The sequence below is a fragment of the Pezoporus wallicus genome, unplaced genomic scaffold (genome assembly GCF_028554395.1).
Source record: "Pezoporus wallicus isolate ANWC-B61680 ecotype Strahan unplaced genomic scaffold, APGP_CSIRO_Pwel_v1 scaffold_14062, whole genome shotgun sequence".
NCBI lineage: Eukaryota > Metazoa > Chordata > Aves > Psittaciformes > Psittacidae > Pezoporus > Pezoporus wallicus.
In genome coordinates, this window is record NW_026640917.1 from 564,326 (window position 1) to 583,756 (window position 19,431).

The following is a 19,431-nucleotide window of genomic DNA, read 5'->3' on the forward strand; positions in this document are numbered from 1 at the left end:
CTGCAGCCAGCATCCAACTCAAGCCCTGTATCCCTGTCAGGGCATCCCGTATCCCAAGGATGCTGAGGAGGATTATGTGAGTTTCTCTTAGGAGAAAGGAAAACTTCGATTCTTACCATCACCTGGGGTGAAGTTGGATGCATTTAATGCATCCCATATCCTGAGATATGAGGCCTCTTCATTGCCTTTCTGTTTTGAGTTCATAAAATGCCATTCTCTGGGACTGGCTAATGACTGTGTGCAAGGATACATCAACAGTCCCTATGCCAGGCCATGCTGGATGGAGCTTTGAGCAACTTGGTCTAGTGGAAGATATCCCTGCCTGTGGGACATCGAGGTTGGAACTGGTTGAGCTTTAAGGCCCCTTCCAAACCAAACCATTCTATGATCACTCCTAACACAACAGACATCATTTCCATTGAGAGGAGAGTATTTGCAGCTCTGGGCTCAGTTTTGTACATCTTGCTCCAGACTGCTCTCTATTAGGAAGCACAAGGTGTTTCTCTCCCAAAGTAACTGAGTTTTTGACTCTGAAGATGGAATTGCTTCTGAAATATGGGACCTGTATGAGGTGGGAGATCCCACTAGAGGAGCATCTTGTTTTCCTCCCACTGTCAACTCCTTTTAGGAAGTTTTGGATAAGGGCATTCAATACAATTCCAGGTGTGCTCCAGTGCAGAAGGTTTCTTCAGGAAGCTAAAATACTGGGAGATACCAACATCCCATAGTGCTATCAGCTATTTTGTATGCCCAGGTTATTGTTAGTACCTCCAGGACGTCATGTATTTACTGTGTTTCAGTAGGAAGCACGACCAACTGCAGGTAAAACCACCCCTATGGTCTCCACTGAGAATCCCATTTATTGACTCCTGAGCTGACCTGCACTTCCCATCCAAAGGGCAGGCTCCTTCATCTCCCTATCGAGCAACAAGGAACACCGTGGCAATGGGGCAGCGGATAAAAGGCCAGGCACTAAATGGCACCAGTTGCAACCACCCCAATATAATCAAGCCTCCTGTCCCAGTGGGTTATGAAATGTGTTATCTGCTCAGCTGTGAGACGTGCAGCCCTTCCCACATGGAATTTAGCTCCCTTGGGGCCCTTAACAGGAAGGCGGATACTCACGGACGATGCACTGGTTCCCTCCAGGCAGCGTTTTCCAGCCGGGGCAGCAGTAGGAATGGAACCTCGAGCCACAGACATTGGGTCTGAAAATGAAAAACAATCCTTGTTCTCCTCTGTTTCTGTGCAGTGCATTGGATGAATCCAGCATGGATCATCAGGGATCATCGCTGCGGGAGAGCGGCGGAACAGCTTCTGGTGGGACATTTCTCTGCCAAACCCCATTCCCTCGCTGTGAGCTTGAGCAAGGCATGTTTCATCCCCACCAAAGGAGCCACCATACATTATGTCAGGAACTGACTTCTGAGCTCCCTGTGCAGAATGCTCTGGGGTTGTGAGCTCACAGTGACTCTCTCAGGGCTATATGGAGGGTGAAGAACTCAAGGAAAGGCAGGTCTACCCTGACATGAGGCGGCAGCATGGGACCATAGCCACAACGTTAAACATCATCAGTCTAAAACCAGCCCATATTCAGTCTGTCAATGACCTGAGCAACCTGGTCTAGTGGAAAGTGTCCCTGCCTGTGGCAGGGGGTTGGAACTGGATGATCTTTAAGGTCCCCTCCAACCCAAACCATTCCATGAGTCTATAATCAGCTGGAGACCTGCATTTCCCTGTTGTGGGAACTGTACCTTTGGTCAGTTTTCCTGCCCTTGCTTTTGTTTCTGCCTGGAAATCTGAGTGGTGGGGAGGCTTTCCAGGTTTTCTTGCATTGAATGCCATTCTCAAGCTCCTGCAGGAAGCCAGGAGTGGGAAGGCAGAGGGTGCTGGGGTGGCTGTGCACCCTGCACACAACAACCAGTCTCGGCAGCATCCTGTGGGGCTCAACTACCAGATTGGCTGGGAGAGGGTAGTGGATCCCAGAACACCCTCAATCCATTACCCAGCCACAGACAAGTCTTCCACCTTCAGCATGACTGCAGTAGATGCATAGGAGACACACAGAAGACATGCAGCCAGGATGAAGCATCCATACAATACATATGCAGAAAGCATGGCAACCAAAGCAGAGATGCAGCAGATCCACGAGGGATGCACAGCACATGTAGCATGAACACAGTCACACGGACAGGGCACAGCAGAATCATAGAACCATAGAACGGTTTGGGTTGGAAAGGACCTTAAGATCATCCAGTTCCAACCCCCCTGCCTTGGGCAGGGACACCTCACACTAAATCATATCACCCAAGGCCTCGTCCAACCTGGTCTTGAACACTGCCAGGGATGGAGCATTCACAACCTCCCTGGGTAACCCATTCAAGTGACTCAGCACCCTCACAGGAAAGAATTTCCTCCTTAGATCCAATCTAAACTTCCCCTGTTTAAGTTTGAACCCATTACCCCTTGTCCTGTCACTACAGTCCCTAATGAAGAGTCCCTCCCCAGCATCCCTATAGGCCCCCTTCAGATACTGGAAGCTGCTCTGAGGGCTCCACGCAGCTTCTCTTCTCCAGGCTGAACAGCCCCAACTTCCTCAGCCTGTCAAAGAAGTGCAGCACGTGTGCAGATGTGCAGCAGACACAGCAGCTGTGCAGCAGATACCCTGCAGGAACGTGGAAGAAGCACAATGCTTTCCAATGGAAGCAGGAACAGGGCAGTGCTTGCATTAATGACAAAAACACTGAGCTGGACTGAGAGCAAACCCTGAGGAGCCCTCTCCTGAGCAATGAGTGATGCTCCCGTGTAAAAGCCATCCCTACTCTGCATGGCTGATGGAGATCCCCGAGCAGCACGGACCAGGTGGGATGACTTGCTGTGCTGCTCTGCTTCCCAGTCCTGATGTTCCCAGAGCACCCAGTGCCCTGTATAGAAACTGGGGCAACTCTTTTCCCATCTGACCTGCTTTTGCCCAGTGCCACGTGGCTTCCTTCACCAGTCTCACTAACACAGAACCAAGGGCTGTGTTACAATAACTCAGTGCTGTGGTTGGAATTGGAGGGTGACTCTAGATTTTGGTCCTAAAACCACCTGTATTTTCTAAGAGCCTGGGCATCTGCTGCTTTCCTGTGCTTAGAAATCAAAAGGAGACCTTGAATGCAGAGCTGCTTCTGCTGGTATGGATTAAGGTTCCCTTCAGATAGGGGTTGCAGCTCCTGGTTTCATTAGGTTGGATACAGCACAGCTAATGCTGCCACTGGTATTCAGGTGTAAATCTTCGGGTAGAAGCAGACACATGTCTGTGGTTGACATGAACTGGGAAGAGAAGCTGGCTGAGCAGAGAGGTGCAGAGATCCTGTTAAGCCCAAGTTTCATCCCTCAAGTTCCCAGGATGCGGGATGGATGGATGGATGGATGGATGGATGGATGGATGGATGGATGGATGAGCTTCTTTTGGTACAGGACTCCCCATGTAATGTATAGGCAGCCCAGAGACCTCAGCCAGGCACCAAAGAATGCAGTTTAACTTCCACCTGAAGCTGTTTGCTCGTCCCCCCTTCCAACACATGGATGTGAGCAGCCACGCAAGGAAGGTACCGTTAACCTTCGTACACTGTTATATACCCATTTTATCAGGCTTTTTTGTCAAAGTCCTTGAAGGAAGATGTATCTTCATCAATCCCATAGACTACAACAGATGAAAGTGGAAGCTGAATGAAACTGATACTGAAGTGGGTATTTTGAACTGCGGTGGCAAGTACCACCTTTTCCTATGAGACAGGCAGCCAAGGATTTCATCAGGCTCTGTGCAGGGATGCTGGGAGAGGCCCTGGGCACCCTGTTACACAGCAAGCTAAAGCACCAGCTCACCATTGTTCCTCCAGAACTGAACCTTTACAAGCATATGCTAAAAATTAGCCGAGTTGCAAAACAAAACATGGGGAGAACCCATTTTGAATGGGTTGAAATTAATGGTGTCACAGAAATGACCTAGAGGGAGAATGAAATCAGGTTTCAAAGCAATAACTCAGTGAGGAGAACACTGCTTTGTGAGAAAAAAAAAACATAACATTTAACCAAATTGTGTCAAAATTGCTTTTGGAAATTAAGAGCAGTCGTCTCGATCCTGGGAACAACAAGTTGGAAGGCCACATTGCCATCAGCAAGAAGGTGTGGATAAAAGGCACGGCATTCAGCTGTTAAACAGCAAACTGCAAGCAGTGTGTGGTGAAGCGCTCCTCGGATATGGGGATGCCAGGGTTAGAGGAAAAATAATCCCAATTCCATAAACTTGCCCTTCACTTGGGTTATTGCTGGTAATCAAGATCCACAGACGTTCCAGAAGCAGCAAGAAACTTCATACCAGGCCTAAACCGAAAACCAAGAGGGTTTTTCTACTCCACTGCTTCGCAGCTTTGCCTCCTCGCTAGCCAGACTAGCAAGGGGGTCTCATCCAGACACAATGCAGTCCTGGAGAGACACAGTTGTACTGCTGAGATGCTGCTAGCGCCCGGATGGCTTCTATTTTGGGTGTTAGAGCCAGGGAGATGAGAGCAGCACTGCTGGTGCAGCCCCACGGTTTGGCTGGTGCAAAAATAGAGCTGCAAGACGAGGCAGATCTTCCCTTATCACCTTCTGGGCCACGAAGGAAAAGGCTGGAAGAGCTCAGCTGCTCAAGAGAACTATTTTCATGGGTGTGAATATGGCTCCAAGGGTGATGCTAAAAAAGGACGGAGGGAAGAGCAATGTTGGCCATAGCATCTTCTTTGTCCTCTTTAAATAAGTAGGATTCTAGAGATAAGCAGGGACAAAGTAAGCATGAATTTCAATTGATGGCACCAAATGCTGCCTGTGGCTCCATCCAAGAACGGGGAGATGCCAAGAAAAAAACCCACTGGAGCAGAGCAAAGTTGTGGCCATGTGATGTGAAAAGGCATGGCTGTTAGCAAGAGAAGCCTTTCTCCCACATCCACAATGGGGTTGGAGGCATGAGCAAGGACTGGGAGGCAATCCATACCACAGGGCTGCTTCAGGCTCAGGGTGCCAGCCCGCCTGTGGGGCCAGAACACAAGCAGCATCTGGCTGTTGCTGTTCGCAGCCTGGGAAAGGCAGCCTGGAGCACTGAGCTGTTGCTCTCTGGCTGAGCAAGCAGCCAAAAAGGACTCGGTCCTGCCAGTTATTGTCAGATGCCCACTGTGACCCCAGAAGAATTCATTGTTAAAGGTAGGAAAGGGCAGACAGCGCAGAGTCAGGAGTCCAGGCTGAGAACACTTTGCAGACACAGATGGAAGCCAAAAACTAAGTTGTAGGATCACAGAATCAACCAGGTTGGAAAAGCCCTTTAAGCCCATCCAGTCCAACCCTTACCCCAGCCCTGCCAAGGCCACCCCTGACCCATGGCACTGAGGCCTCATCTCCACGCTGTGTGAACACTTGCAGGGACGGTGACTGCAGCCCTGCCCTGGGCAGCCTGTTCCAATGCCTGAGCACCCTCTGGGGCAGGAATTGTTCCTCAGCTCCATCTAAACCTGCCCTGGTGCAGCTTGAGGCCGTTTCCTCTTGTCCCATCCCTTGGTCCTTGGGAGCAGAGCCCAGCCCCTCCTGGCTCCATCCTCCTGTCAGGCACTTGTAGGGAGCCATCAGGTCCCCCCTGAGCCTTCTCTTCTCCATCTGAACCCCCCAGGTCCCTCAGCCGTTCCCCATCACACTTGGGCTCCAGGCCCTGCACCAGCTCCAGTGCCCTTCTCTGGCCCCATCCAGCACCTCAATGTCTCTCTTGGACTGAGAAGCCCAGATTCAAGGTGCAGCCTCACCAGCACCAAGTCACCCTGAGCTTCCCATTCACCCACAGCTACACCCTCAACATCAGTGCACACACACAGGCTTTTGCCCGCTCCTCCAGCCATGGGCAAAAGGATACCCAGCCAGGCTGAACTCTCCAACCCTTCAGAAAGCTCTGTTTTGAGTAGTAACTGCAATGTCCACCCAGCAAGACACAAAGCTAATGAACCCTTGGCTGCACGCAGTGTGTGCTTTCCAGACAGCAGGCTCAGCAGCCCAGGGTTTGCCTCCCCTGTCGTGAGCAATCAGTGCACCTCAGTTGTCACCGGCCATCAAAAGTGGTATTTTCATTCCTTAAATTAGAGGAAGAGAGATGGGGATGGAAATTGGTGGCTTGCCAGGGCTGGGGTAATTCTCAGAGATGCTCTGATTGGCACAGGGATTGCTCCCATAGCTGGTCATGTTCTCCTTATAGGCCTCACTGGGGGCAATGGAACACATTAATTCAGGGGGCAAAAAAAAACCACTATAATTCATCACTTTGGGCCAATTTCCTGTTCTCACTCTCAGCCAGTGACTGAGGGTACCCTGGTCCATGAGCCTGCTCTGCCTTGGTGCATGCTCAGTGGTCCAGCAAATGTCCTCCCAGCTCATTGCTTTCTTTGTGCCCACCTAGGTCTGGGTACCCTGTGCCAGTGCACGGGGACCCTTTCCCTTGGTTATCACAGATACTCAGGATTTCCCTCCTTGGTACAGCCTGAAACATCTTCCTGCTGGGTGAAAACAGGTCCTGAGCGCTGTGGCTCTCCCTCCTGAGCACTGCTTTCCAAGATAGCCTCTGTTCAATGGGAAAAAGACTCTGAGCTAAGGGGGTCCATAGGCCCTAAGCCACGGCTCCCTGGACCAGTCTGAGTTACTTGGTAAGGGCAGAGATGCCAACACTCGACATCTCTTCTCTGCTGCCTTGATGAGGACAAGTCAAAGTTACAGAATAGGTATTTGTTGTATTCAAACTGCTGCTTTTCTGTAAGCGAAGACTCTAAGGAAAGCACTTGCACCAGGTCCCAGATGTACATCGGGCAAGTGGCCAAGCACAAATTCCTTTCTCTTTAAGTGTTTCAAGCAAAACACTCACTTAAAAACTACCCTCCTGCCCTGCCAAAGTACAACTGTGCAGGGCTGGAGCCCCGTGTTGTATGGAAGAGCGTGCAGCAACTTCCCCACCAGCACATGGGATCAGTGCCTGGTGGTTTCAGGATGAGAAGCGCCTCAGATCAACCATCCCACCACAGACCTAACGGGCAAGAGACTTCACCCATGATGCTGGGCCTCAAAATAGGTGGGACAGATTCATCAGAGGAGAAATCCCAACAGCAGCAGACCACATCCTAGACTAGATTAGGAGGATCATGGCCACCGGGTCCAGGGGAGTTATCCCCCCCCTTTCACAACCTCCTAATGTTAGGAACCCATGAAGCTTACTCAGCCTTCTCAATCTTTCTTCTGTCCTCTCTTTGTGTCCTCTGGGTATCCTGAGAAACAGGGAAATCCCTCTTCTACTCTGCAAGCACATCCAGTTTGGGTGCAGCAGTTCGGAGAACTCGCATGGGGTGAACGGCAACCCCTTGGCACGTTTACAGTCACCACCTCCCCTGTCCCTTACCTCATTTGCAGGGTTTTTTCTGCCCTCAGGCTTCAGCTTTGAAATATTTATGGGGAAATCAAACCATCCAGGCACAGATTTAGCCGGTTCTCGATGCACTTCTACTTGTTCAGCTTTAGGAGCAACCATCAGCCCAAACACTGCTTCAGATTGCCCCGAGTCCTTCAGATTTTGCTATAAATTCACCAGCTGAGTGACAATGGAGCTAACACCAGGCTAGAGAGGATCCCTGGTTTGACACTGCAAAAAGGAGCACTGGCTGCTACCCACAGGGCTGCTATTTTAGGGAAGAGACATAGGAGTTTCTTTTTAGGTTACTTGTCACCTCTCCCCAGCCCTCCTCTTACCATGAAATCCAGTTACCATGAAATCACAGAGTGTGATAAGTTATTTGCTAATGGGAAAGCAGAGTAATTCCACTAGAGAAGCCAGCTGTTCCTATCCTGTTCCCTGTTTAATGTAAGGATATTAACTCAGCCCTGCAAAGGAGGTGCTTAATTCCTCCCACTTGAAACATCACCCTCTTGTTGTGCAGAGCAGCCCAGCATCTGTTTAGCTTTCAGGAATGAGTTCAGATCCCAGTGATTCCAATTAGTTTTGGTCCTAAGAGCTTGATTTTCAAGGTGCAGAGATGCCAACTTCCTGTTACCACCAGTAAAAGCCACAGCCCTTAAGGCTGCCAACAGCTATTTTGCTGGGTAACATCGCAAACCCAAAGGTATTCAGAGCTGAGCACATCCCAAAGCCATTTGCTGAGCTATGGATCACTTCCCTAGGACTGCAGTACCTGCAATACTCAGCTCAACCTGTGGCAACACAAACCTCTCACCAAAGCCCCACATTAATGGTGGCTCTCACATTCCCTTTACATTCCCTGGCCTCTGGAGCACCAGGGATGGAGGTGATGGGAACTGGTGCACAGCTCCCTGCTGGTTGCATCACTGAGCACTTCTCACCTCTGCTGCCCTGGTCTCTGCTTCACCCTCGACAAAGGAACTGGGACTCAGAAGACCTTGATATAGGGTGCTCAAAGAAAGCTGAGCCCTTCAAGCATCTGAATTCAGCTGTTGATCCTCCACTGTGGCTCTCCTTAAGGAAACTAGGAAGAGGTGGAAGAGCACAGCACTGCCTGCTCCTCCTGCCAGAGCCCAGAAGGGGCTCTACACAAGAGAGATTGGTTTAAGTGAACAGAGGTTATTTTTCCTTGGCTATTTAACAGGAAAGGAAGCCTTGATTTAAGCAGTTATTCTCATCTCAGGTTTTATGTTTTAGCAATTTTATCCCAGAAAATGGAGGATCTGAAGCTAAAGAGAGTCACCCCATAGACACCTACTTCACCCCTTTCTTTAGTTAACCAGGACAGTGCATGGTACCAAAATAGATGCCTTTTAACTGAGCAATTATAGTTTCAAATGAAGTCGCTCAGGTGCTTACTGGCTTCAGTTCTGTATTATTAGAAAATGGGGAGAAATTCAATTATGCTTTCCAGATGGTTATTACATTTCTACTTCTAATACATATTAAATTCTCTTTGTCTTGAATTGAAACAGCATCATCCGGGCCTTTTTAATGTTTGATGGTGCTTCTCCCATCTCTGTGGCCAGGGTTGAATTTCCTGCCATAAATCAGAGCAGAAAGCAGATTTCCAGGAACAGGTTAACTCTTCCCTTTGGGAAGCAGCATTACCAACTCTCCCATCTTTTCCCCTCCCCCTTAAATTCGGAAATCAATCAAAACTCCAAGTACAATCCTTAAAGCTTCCAACAAAACCCGTTCACTTCTCCACCAGATAACCCCTGGCCATGCCAAAGTCGCCTTCATGCTCCCTGCCAAGAGCAAGAGAAACCAGCCTAGGCCAGAGGTCCAAGATCAACCCTTTCACAACCTAAATCAAAGCACAAGGAAAACTTAGGAACAAGAGTCTTCAGTCAGAAGTTCCCATCTGCTGCCTTCATTTTGTTGCTTCTATTTCAGCTCTAGCTTCATGAATAAAGGTTTACCCACCTGGAGTGGGTGGACCTGGAAGCAACCAGAGAGATAACTCAAGAGATGCTCAAGAGACAACTGGATCACAGCGCTGGAAGCTCCAGGTGCACCTTTAGTGAATGATGCACACTCGCTCTAAACTTGGCTTTAGCAAGCCTCAGAGCACAGAGCTCCACATCCTGCCCAGGGCAGGAATGTGATGGGGCAAGGCAAGAAGGATCTGCCACAGTTGAACCATGCTCTTCCTCAGAGCTTCTAAGTGGAGATGCCCAAAGCTTTTCCCTTGCAGATGGAGTCTGCAACATGCATTTCACTGTCTTGTAAGAAAACCCAGGATTTAGAATGAAATAGAAGAGGATATTTCAGTTGGAAAGGCCCTACAGTCATCACCTAATCCAACTGCAATGACATGTGGGCAACCACAAGCAGCACGGTCCATTTCAGATCGTTCTCCTAAGTACTGGAGGGATGCTGTTACTCTTTGGCTACACATGGTTGCTGTTTCAGTTGTAGTTAGTGACGTACCCCATAGATTTGCTTTTTTAAGCATTTAAATCACCATAGTTACTGGCTCTTTTTCACAAGCAACCCACACAGTCAGTCTGAGAGTGTCTGGTAGCCTAAACCATAGCATTACGTTAAGCAATGGGACATTTTAGCTCCTACTGCCTCTTAGTAGCACCTTGGTTCTTATTCTAAACTGGATTTCACATTCAAGCAAGTTCCCTACAAGTTTGAGGTCAAGAAATCAACTTTTTCCTAAGGATTAAAGGACTTTACTTCGAGACGTTGAAGAAATCAGTACCTCTCCCTAGACTCACAGCAGCAGCAGAGATGGAACACTGCAGGGAAGATTCACTGACTCCCTCTTAGGGCTTTTTCCTTTCAACAAAGTCAACTAAAACACTGATCTTAAACTTGGCAGAGGCAAAATCGGGGCCTGAATCACGAAACATCTGACACCACAGGTTGTGCTTTGGGCATCAGCTCTTTTTAAAGGCACATGTTTCCAATAAACCTAAAGCAAGTGTGAAGAAAATTACAGCTGCTGCTGGACGCCCGTTTGTAATCCCTGCACCAAGATCCCTGTGGAACTGCAGTGTCAGGGATGGAGTCGGGTTAAACCACTGCTGGGAGTCATCTGCTCCTTGTGCACATCTTGGAGTAAACTATTAAAGGGATGAAGCTCATCTCTATGTGCAGCCTCCCCTTGACATTGAATAGCATGCCCCATCCCTGGCAGGGCTCAAGGCCAGGTTGGACACAGGGGCTTGGAGCAAGCTGCTCCAGTGGAAGGGGTCCCTGCCCGTGGCAGGGGTTGGAGCTGGAGGAGCTTTAAGGTCCTTTCCAATACAAACCATTCTATGAGCACCCCAGCATAAGCTCCAGTTTAGCTTGGTGCCATGTGGCCCAGAATCACAGCCTATGGCTCTCCATCTCTACTGATCTACGCTCCCAAGCCTAGGGTGGTGGATGAAGAGCTCATTTACCTCCCAGCAACTCCTCTTCTCTTGCTGTTGCACGGTTGCAACGTGCTTTTGCTCTCCAGTGCCCAGTGTCAAGCTGCAAACTAAGGAGGTGTCAAAAATCTACAGGAGGGCAGCTTAGAAACTGCTTTTATTCCCCATTCCCCACACTTCATTTAGACATCTCTGTCTTTTTGTGCAAGTCAGAGCAACGCAAGAGGTAGAGCCAATGCCCCCCCCAGCAGCCTCTCTTCATCCATCTTCTCAATTGCAGTGGCCATTCCATAATTAATGGGCCTGACATAATTAGTTGTGTTTAAAGTCAGGCTGTAGCTGAGCCTTTCTTCTGACTTGAAAGAACAGGCAGCCATGAACTTACAGGAAATCATTCTGCCAGCAAACAGCTCAGCTGGCTGCAGACTAATCATCTTTTCTTTCCCCTTTGTTAAACACATTCTTGCTCTTGGAAACTGTTCAATAGTTCATTAAACTAATAATCCCATTCAAATCTTGCCTCAGAAATGGATTTGTCAGTGCTGGGCCTTTCAGGAGACGGTCATTTTCAATTGCCTTTACTTTAATGGGTTTAAGGATAGATTAAATCACGGCTTTGGCTGTGATTTATTGCTCCACGGTACTGTTATTTGTAAAAGCATTGTTTGAATAACAGCCTTGTTTATTTTGCATTTATTTCATATTTTTCCCTTTAGAAAAGGAGACTGGGATGGGAACAGAGCCCCAGATAAATGGTTCCAGCAGGAATCCATACAATCTTTCCTCTGCACTGCTGAAGCCTCATTTACCAGTAAGGCATCCACAGGTTCCTAGTGCACAGCCAGTTCCCTCTAGCAAGGAGACCCTGTGCTGGTCACAGGTACCAGACAGCAGTTTCTCACTACAAGCTTTATGACATGAAAAGGCCCATGTGATGCAGCTAAGCTTTGCTGTAGTTTAATTCCAGTTCTACTTCAATTCCTTCCATGCAACCCTCGGAACTAAAGAAAGCCTCAGAACTGAAGCCATTTCAGATGAACCTTTGGATTGAAATTAATCTCTCTATAACAAGAGAAACTTGCACAGAGCAAATGCCAAAGCAAATACATGACACGATGTCGAACTACTCAAACAAAACCACAGATAAACACTTTTAAGAGGTTCAGGTGGGTGTTTGGAGGTGTGGTATCAGAATAGATGGGTCCACAAATCACATAAGCCACCTGCATGCCTCCACTGTAAAAGAACACCAGATATCTATAAGCAACCCTACCTTCCTTCATACTCAAAGCTGCACTAAGAAAACTCACTGTCCGTTCATTTCTCTTGCTGCCTCACTGCTAGTCTGTGAATGAAGCAAACCTTCAACGCTGGCTCCTCTCATTTCCCCCAAAGTGTATCAAACTCTCTTAAATTCCACAGCAGCAAAGAACCCTGATGCCTTAAGGCAGCAAAACCCAGGTCAGGGGAGGTGCTGATCCAAAGCTGCAACTCTCCAGCATTGTTTCAAGCCAGAGCATCAGGACAAGGGACTGGTGCTGTTTGGGGAATCTGGGTCTGTGGCTCTGCAGGAGATGGCTTGCACTGGCTGCCAGACCCATCTACAGCATTGTGGCTGGTGACATCTGTAGCTGCTTTCTACGCCAAGCAGAACATTACTTAGACCATCACTCTTCAATAGGTTTCTCATCTCAAGCGGTGTCGTCTGCCCGTAAAATAGAGATTTTGGAGAGAGATTGCTGAAGGGCTGGAAATCCTGATGCAGAGACTGGAACACAAAGCCTAGCAGACTGTCAGGGCCGCTTGACACAGAGCATGGGAAGCCCCTGGGGCAGAAGCTGCAGCCACGCTGCCTTCTGCCAGCTTCCACTGCGATTCCCTCCCTCGAATCCCTGCTCTCCTAAGGGCCAAGAAACAATGGCTCTTCAGTTGCCTCACATTCGAGCTGCACACATCTCCTCAAGCAGACCCTGCGCTTACCCCAGTGGGGTTTTTGTTTCTTTTCCTACAGCAATTGCTTCAGAGGGCATGAGGGAAGTAGAAGAGAACATGAAGGAGGCAGCAGTGTGGTCCTCAGCTCTCTGCAGGGCACCGGGAGCCAGACACTTCGGGTCCTGCCTCGAACTTACTGTGTGGCCACTAAAGAACTTACACAACCAATAACTGGGTATTGCTTTCCTTCAATGCTGCTCCATGTCTGAGGCTTTAAAGTACAGAAGGGATTTCAGGAGTCATTTCTAACTTGGGAAACTGGGCTTCAGTTTTAAAATGCACTCGGGAGTTGGACCTTTAGAGTCACCAAGAGTCAAAGGGATTGAAGCAGTAAATCAGTGCTTGAAAACAGGATTTGGTCAGCTAAGACACCGAGTGCTGGAAGACCACTGGACACCAGTGACCTCCTTCCTGGTCCCATAGGGAATGGAAAAAGTCATTTCCTTGCTCTGCCCTTCTTTTCTTTCCATGGGGCTGTCTGAGACACCATTACCCATGCACACAACTCCTTCCAATGCTTTCTAACCCCACTACGAGCACAGTAACCACTCACACACAGCCCCAGGCGGCCAGGCTGAGCAAGAATCTCTGGATCTGGTACACTGCCATCCCATCCTTCTCAAGGAAAAGCCTCATCCCACTTAGCCATAAAGGTCTGGGAGGTTTCAGCTGATGGACTCCAAGAGAAGAGCACGGCGCAAGCACTCACAGGTCATACTGGGGGAGACACAGGCTGTCCCTACCCTGCGGGGGAGCTTTGGGTAGCCACATTTGAGAGGAGCAAACCCTCAGGACCCCCCTTGCTCCCGAAGGCAGCGCGGCAGGAGGCAATGGACACGCGCGTTGGGATTGCAGGAGCAGATGCCGCCAGCCCTGCCCCGGCAGCTCAACGGCCGGGCTCCGGGTTGCGGCTCCAGCCCAAGCCCAGCGCTTTGGGCTGTCCGGGCTCCAGCCCATTCAAGAAGCATTCCCCAGCAAGCGCCGGAGCAGTCTGGCGCGGGCCAGGCTTCGCGCGTGTATCACGTTCTGCTCCCATCCTGCCCACTGACACAGGAACACTTTCCAAGAACCGCAGCCAGGAGGACTTAAAATAACCCAGAATCGGCGCCGGGGCCAGGAACCATCTTGAGAGCCTGCACACGCTGCTCGGCTCCAGCACGAGCCTTTCCACTTGAGCCCTGTCTCCCTCCTCAGGTGGGAAACGCTGCTCCTGGGTCCAGCTCCGGTGAGACCACAAGCCACAGCCATGCCGGGCATCAAGGCACCGAGTGTGAGACCTTCCCATTTCAACAGCCATGAGAAAGCAGTTATCGGAGGTGACAACCTCTCGCTACAGCCCAGAGCATTGACTGGAAGCAGAGAGCCGAGGGCAACTCCAGGGTCAAAACCTGGGTTGACAGAATCCCCCCCCAGCCCCAGCCATCACCGCCCCAGACAGGCAGGTTGTGGACGGCTCTTCATAGCCAGAACCTCACTTGAGCCCTGAGGCGCTGCGATCCCCAAAACAAAGCAGCAGAGCTCAGCACCCAGCTCTGCTCATATGGGAGTCAGCCTGGTTGTCCCCTGTGGCATGAGCTCTCCTCCTACCACAGGCCTGCAGAGCAGACTCCTTCCTGAGCTCAAGGAAAGCCAATTCTGTACACGTCTCCAGATGCTGCTTTGTAAAATAGAGAACATGAAACTTACCCTCGTAAAGTGTCTTGGCCTCTTCTTCGCACTCTGTTTGCTGGCTGCCTTTCCTCGTAGCCTGCGAATCTGTCTGTCTGCAAGTCCCCTTCATATTGACCCTGGGCTTGTTCCACATAGAGAACTGCTGTACATCCCAGCATGAACCTGGCCAGCCATAATACCCCCATGATGGCACAGACTCCTCGATTCCCCCGGCCGCCCCGAATGCTTGTTCCAGCTGGAGGGTCCCTGCTGCCTTGGTAGAGGATGGGTTTTGGCAGCAGCCCCCAAGTGCCAAGCTGCCGTCCTGCTGCTCCCTTTCTAGAAGCAAAAACAGAGGAAAGAGAAAGACACAAGAGCTCTTAAGGGCCTTCATAGCTTCAAAATGAACAATCACCCCCAGCAGTCCCTCCCCAGAGTTAATACAGTGGGACCATGCAGTCCCCATCAAGTCTGGCTCCTTGTACCTGCAGCCAACCCGTTCACATCATTCCCTATCACAGCATCACTAAACCTTTCTTTCCCAAAGAGGAAACCAAGAGAAGATCTCCAAGACCCATGGTTCTGCCCTTGCAGAACCTCTATTCTCCTGCCTTTCTGATGGAGAAGTGAAGAGTGACAAAAGCACACCCGCCCTCTGCCTGCCCATGGTGGTGGGTTATGGCACTGAGCTCAGCATAGTGCCTTGGTTCAGAGGAGCAACAGGAGATGCTATGAAGAAGCAAGAGAACTTTGAGAAAGAGCAGATCCTATCTATGGACCACCTTCCCTGGTCCCAGAGCAAGGTTTTACTGCATTGTACCCCAGACAGGCCGTGGCATGGAGATTGGTTGCTGGAATACCTGGTTATTGTGGCTGGCTGAGGGGAGGGATCTGCTTGCAGACCCATGAGAGGGACATGTACACCAAGGAGGTGAAAGGATCATCATGGGCTGCAGTGGGATGGAAGAGCATGACCTGGGGCCAACACATGAAGACACAGTGCATTGAGCTAAGCTTGGTTTCCATGGAGGATGAAGGGCCAGAGGAGGGTTGGGCGCGCTGGAGGGATGCAGAGCTGCTGAGCTGCGACAGGCACTAGAAGCCATGAGGAGGAGGAGGATGCAGGCTTCAAAGCCTCTGTGGAGGGGATGGAGTAGAGCAATAGGGGCAGGAAGGAGACTCCCAACACCTCTTGCTGCGCACACACCTTGGGGAAAGCACAGCACGGTTGAGATGGCCATAACTGGGCAGGGCCCAGACCCAGAGCTTGGCCCTGAATCACTCCAGGGCACGTCCTGAGCCCCCAGAGCCCCTCTGCCCTGAGCAGAACAAGGCCCCTTCCTGGGGGGAAAGGCTTGAGCCCTGCTCCCCTGAGGGCAATTGCATGGCTTCGGGGGGGGGGTCCATGGGGACAAGGAGCCCACAGTGGTCCCTTTAGTTCAGTCCTTACAGCAGCCATGAGAGGCTCTGGGGGGCAAAGGGAAACAGCCCTGGGAAGGGGCACAGACCCTGGCACAACACAGACACCCCCCCCAAATTGTCACACTCCTTGTGACAAGGCAGTGGCTGCTTCGTGCTGCAGGGCTGTATGGGCAGGCTCAGGGTGGGAGCCCGGGGGGGCTGTAAGGAAGCTGGTTAAAAAGGCTCCGTAAAAAGGATTACAGAGGAATGCACCCCACAAACCGGCCCCCTTCCTCCCCAAACCTCCCAGCTCTGCCTGTGCAAATGGGGCTGGGGAGCCCTTCCTTCCATCCTTCCTCCTCAGCAGCAGGAAGCATCTCTCACCTCGAGACCCCCAAGAGTTTGTTCCTTCAGGGAGGAATCCTCACGGGTCGTCCCCCCCCCCCAAAAGAGTGGAAAAGCATCTGGTGCTCCTGTGGAGCTCCGAGCCCGCTCCGGCGGGGAGGGACAGGGCCCCCGAGCCTCCCCTAACTGTCCCCCTTGCTTTCCCACTGCAGCGCTTTCCCGTTCCAGCCCGGCCCCACAGCAGGCAACAGGGAAAAAAAAACAGCCTAGAAAAGGCAGAAAAAGTGCCCGAAAGAGACAAAATAAATAAAGCAATTGTAAGAATATTAAAGATTTCAGAACTAAACCCTCATTGCTCCCGGGGAACCGCGCTGCTCTCGAGGGCAGGCGTTTTTCAAGGTCTAGTGTTTCAATGAGAAAGAGTGGGAAGGGAAAAGGCAGGGCTGGGAGCAAAGGCAGAGACAAAGAAACTGCCCTTCCTGCAGCCCTAAGAGCTCTGCTTGCTTCCCTACACGCGCCTGTCTGCTGAAGGCTGGGATAGGAATATCCCCAGTGAGACAAAAGGGAGAGCTTCCCTCTGCTCCCGAGGTGGGGAACAGATGGAAAAAGGAGGTCATAAAAAGCAGCACGAAGTTGTGCTCTTCAGGACATTCCCAGCCTTTGTGCTGAGGTTTAAACTGCAGAGAGTCCAAGCGCATCCATTTCCTCCCGGAGCAACGAGAAGCGTGACAAATGATCGATACACAGGCACGTACCCCGAGAGCGTTCACACAAGGCTTGCTAAGAGAGTATGGAAAAGCCATTCACACCCCCAAAAGACAGCTTAAAAAAGAAGGCTCGAAAAGGATTTTCAGCTCAAACACCCCCCTGTAAGAAATAGCAAAGAGAATCAATCACTGAATCGGAGCTGAAACTGAGTTTGGAGGGAACCAGGAGAGAAGTTTCCAACCCATGCTTTTGAGTGTGCAAATGAAACCAATCCATTAAAATAACAATGTGCAAATCACAGTTAACACGCAATTAGGCAGGCAAACAATCAGGCAGATAAAGAGAAAGAAATCAGCTCTTAGCTATGCAGCTCCGGATTTAAGTCTGTTTAAATACCTTTACGTCCTGGAACTGGTGATGTGCCCAGAGCTCCTTTGTTTAGTGGAGATCTGGGCAGAAAAGAAGGGACTAAAGCCCTCACTCTTGAAGGAGAGAAGAAAAGGTACAGCCTCATCCAAATTGGACAGGGGGAGGGCCTTGCGCCGGGGAAAGGGGTGCAGGAGGAGTGGGAGTAGCAGAGGACAACCCTACCGCATTCTTCAGCCAAAAGTCTTTCACTTCAAGGAGGGGCTGGGGGAGAGGTTGGGTTTAGCAGGAGCCGTCTGAATGCAGACGTGATTATCACCTAAGCATTCCTCCTTTGGGCCGCTTCATTAGGGAGCGCTGGCAGCTCCAGCTTGTCCCAAATTTCGGCTGGAGCTGCAGGAGGCAGGAGGGCATTAGTAACAGTGACTTCACATCAAAAGGGTTGGGGGAAAATAATTCATTTCCAATTTGGGACTTACATTCTTCTTTTTTTCCCTCCCTTTTTTTTTTTTAGTGGTATGTTAAAAGTAGCAAAAAAAACCCCAACTGATTTCAAGTAAAAGGCACTTTTCTTGCTGATTATTTTCCTATCATTAGTACAACCATAATGAAACAACGAAGGACTTGAAGGATAAGCGACCCAGCTCAAAACCTTCACACTCAAAAGATACCTCAGCTCCAAAGGACAAAATCTCTGCAGCTAAAAACACTTCCTCCCAATACCTATATTTAAAGGAAAAAGAAAAAGTATTTGGTGATAAAAAGTCTAAACTCTATATCTTTATAAAAATACTTTATAAGTATTTGGTGATATAAAGAAAGAACTTTGCCTGAATGGCAGCTCCCAGTCTCATTCCGCTCTTTTCCTCCATGCAAAAATATCCTCCCTCTGCCTCTTGCTTTCGGAATCGTTACCGATGGCTCTGCTTTAAATACTATATAATAAAACACACATGGCCTCCTCCTCCTCCTCCCTGAGCTCCCTCTGCTCTGGGCCACTGCACGCCCACAGCCTTGCCAGGAGGTGGAAGTCCCCCAGCTCACCAGAAGGCTCCTAAAAGCCCAAACCCAGCTGCTTTTCAGGTCAAAGAGGTTCAGAGAGGTCTCTGCACCAAACGGGCTGTGCACACCCCAGCCGGGGAGCCAGGATGCCTCCTCGTTAGCCCACCATCTGGCTCGGAGCTCCGTTACCTCTTTACACCCAGCAGATGAGGGTTCAAATGCAGCTATCGGCTCAATTCCCAGAGGTGCAGAAATTCCAGGGCAAGCCCCAAGCTGACGGGGATCCTGTCATCTCTTCTGCTCCTTTGAAATGTCCTCGCTGCCTTTCTTTGTTCTTTGGGCTCTTCCTCATCAACCCCCTACAAGCTTTATGGAAGTCAGAATGATGCTCAGCCTAATTAGCAGCAAACTTGTGGGGACTGACAGGGAAAAGGCAGAGCTCGTTTGCATGGGCAGCCAATAATGGAGCATTGCAAGGAATGCAGCGCTGTCAACACATCTGCAGAGCTCCACAAGATACAGAAACCAGCTCCCTGGCCTGATCCTGCAATACCCGTTTCAGCTGGAGTAAGTGTGGGCTTTACCTGGTTGAGAATGGCAGGACTGGGAGCAGAGGAGCAATGAGAGCACAACCACAAACTACCTTTTCCTCCCTCTCAAGGGCACAGCAAGCTGGTGACAACTGCTGGGCCAAACAGTTGGCATTGCAGTCCAGTCTAGCTTCATCCTCGCTAACACCTACGTTGTGTTTATCGCATTTATGTGGGCACCACATAGGCAAAAGCATTCGGACACCTGAAAATGTCCACAGGATCTCTTGGATTTGCCCAGAAATCTGTGACTTTTGGCCACCAAATATTGTAAAACCCAGCCCAAAGCAGGTGATATTACACAAAGGGACATTACACAAAGGGACAAGTTGTATTGCTTCTTCTGCAGGTACTAAATCAATCACAGAGCTTCACTTTTGGAAAGCATTTGCAATGCCAGTTAGATTTCATTTGGGTCTAGGTTATCTGGGCTTAGAATAGATGCTATCCCGTGTCTCACCTCTGGCATGATCCTGCTCAGCCCACT

The 19,431-nt window shown here is 50.1% G+C and overlaps 1 protein-coding gene across 1 annotated transcript in view; it reads right to left on the bottom strand.

Moving 5' to 3' along the window:
- Window positions 1–19,431, bottom strand: part of LOC130605605 (fibrillin-2-like) — a 95,432-nt gene that overhangs the window by 75,309 nt on the left and 692 nt on the right. The window contains exons 2-4 of the mRNA XM_057421218.1: window positions 18,544–18,720; window positions 14,569–14,871; window positions 1,126–1,208 (exon numbers count right to left, since the gene is read on the bottom strand). Of these exons, the coding sequence (XP_057277201.1) occupies window positions 1,126–1,208; window positions 14,569–14,738 (253 nt within the window). The 5' untranslated portion in view covers window positions 14,739–14,871; window positions 18,544–18,720. The remainder of the gene's footprint in view (window positions 1–1,125; window positions 1,209–14,568; window positions 14,872–18,543; window positions 18,721–19,431) is intronic.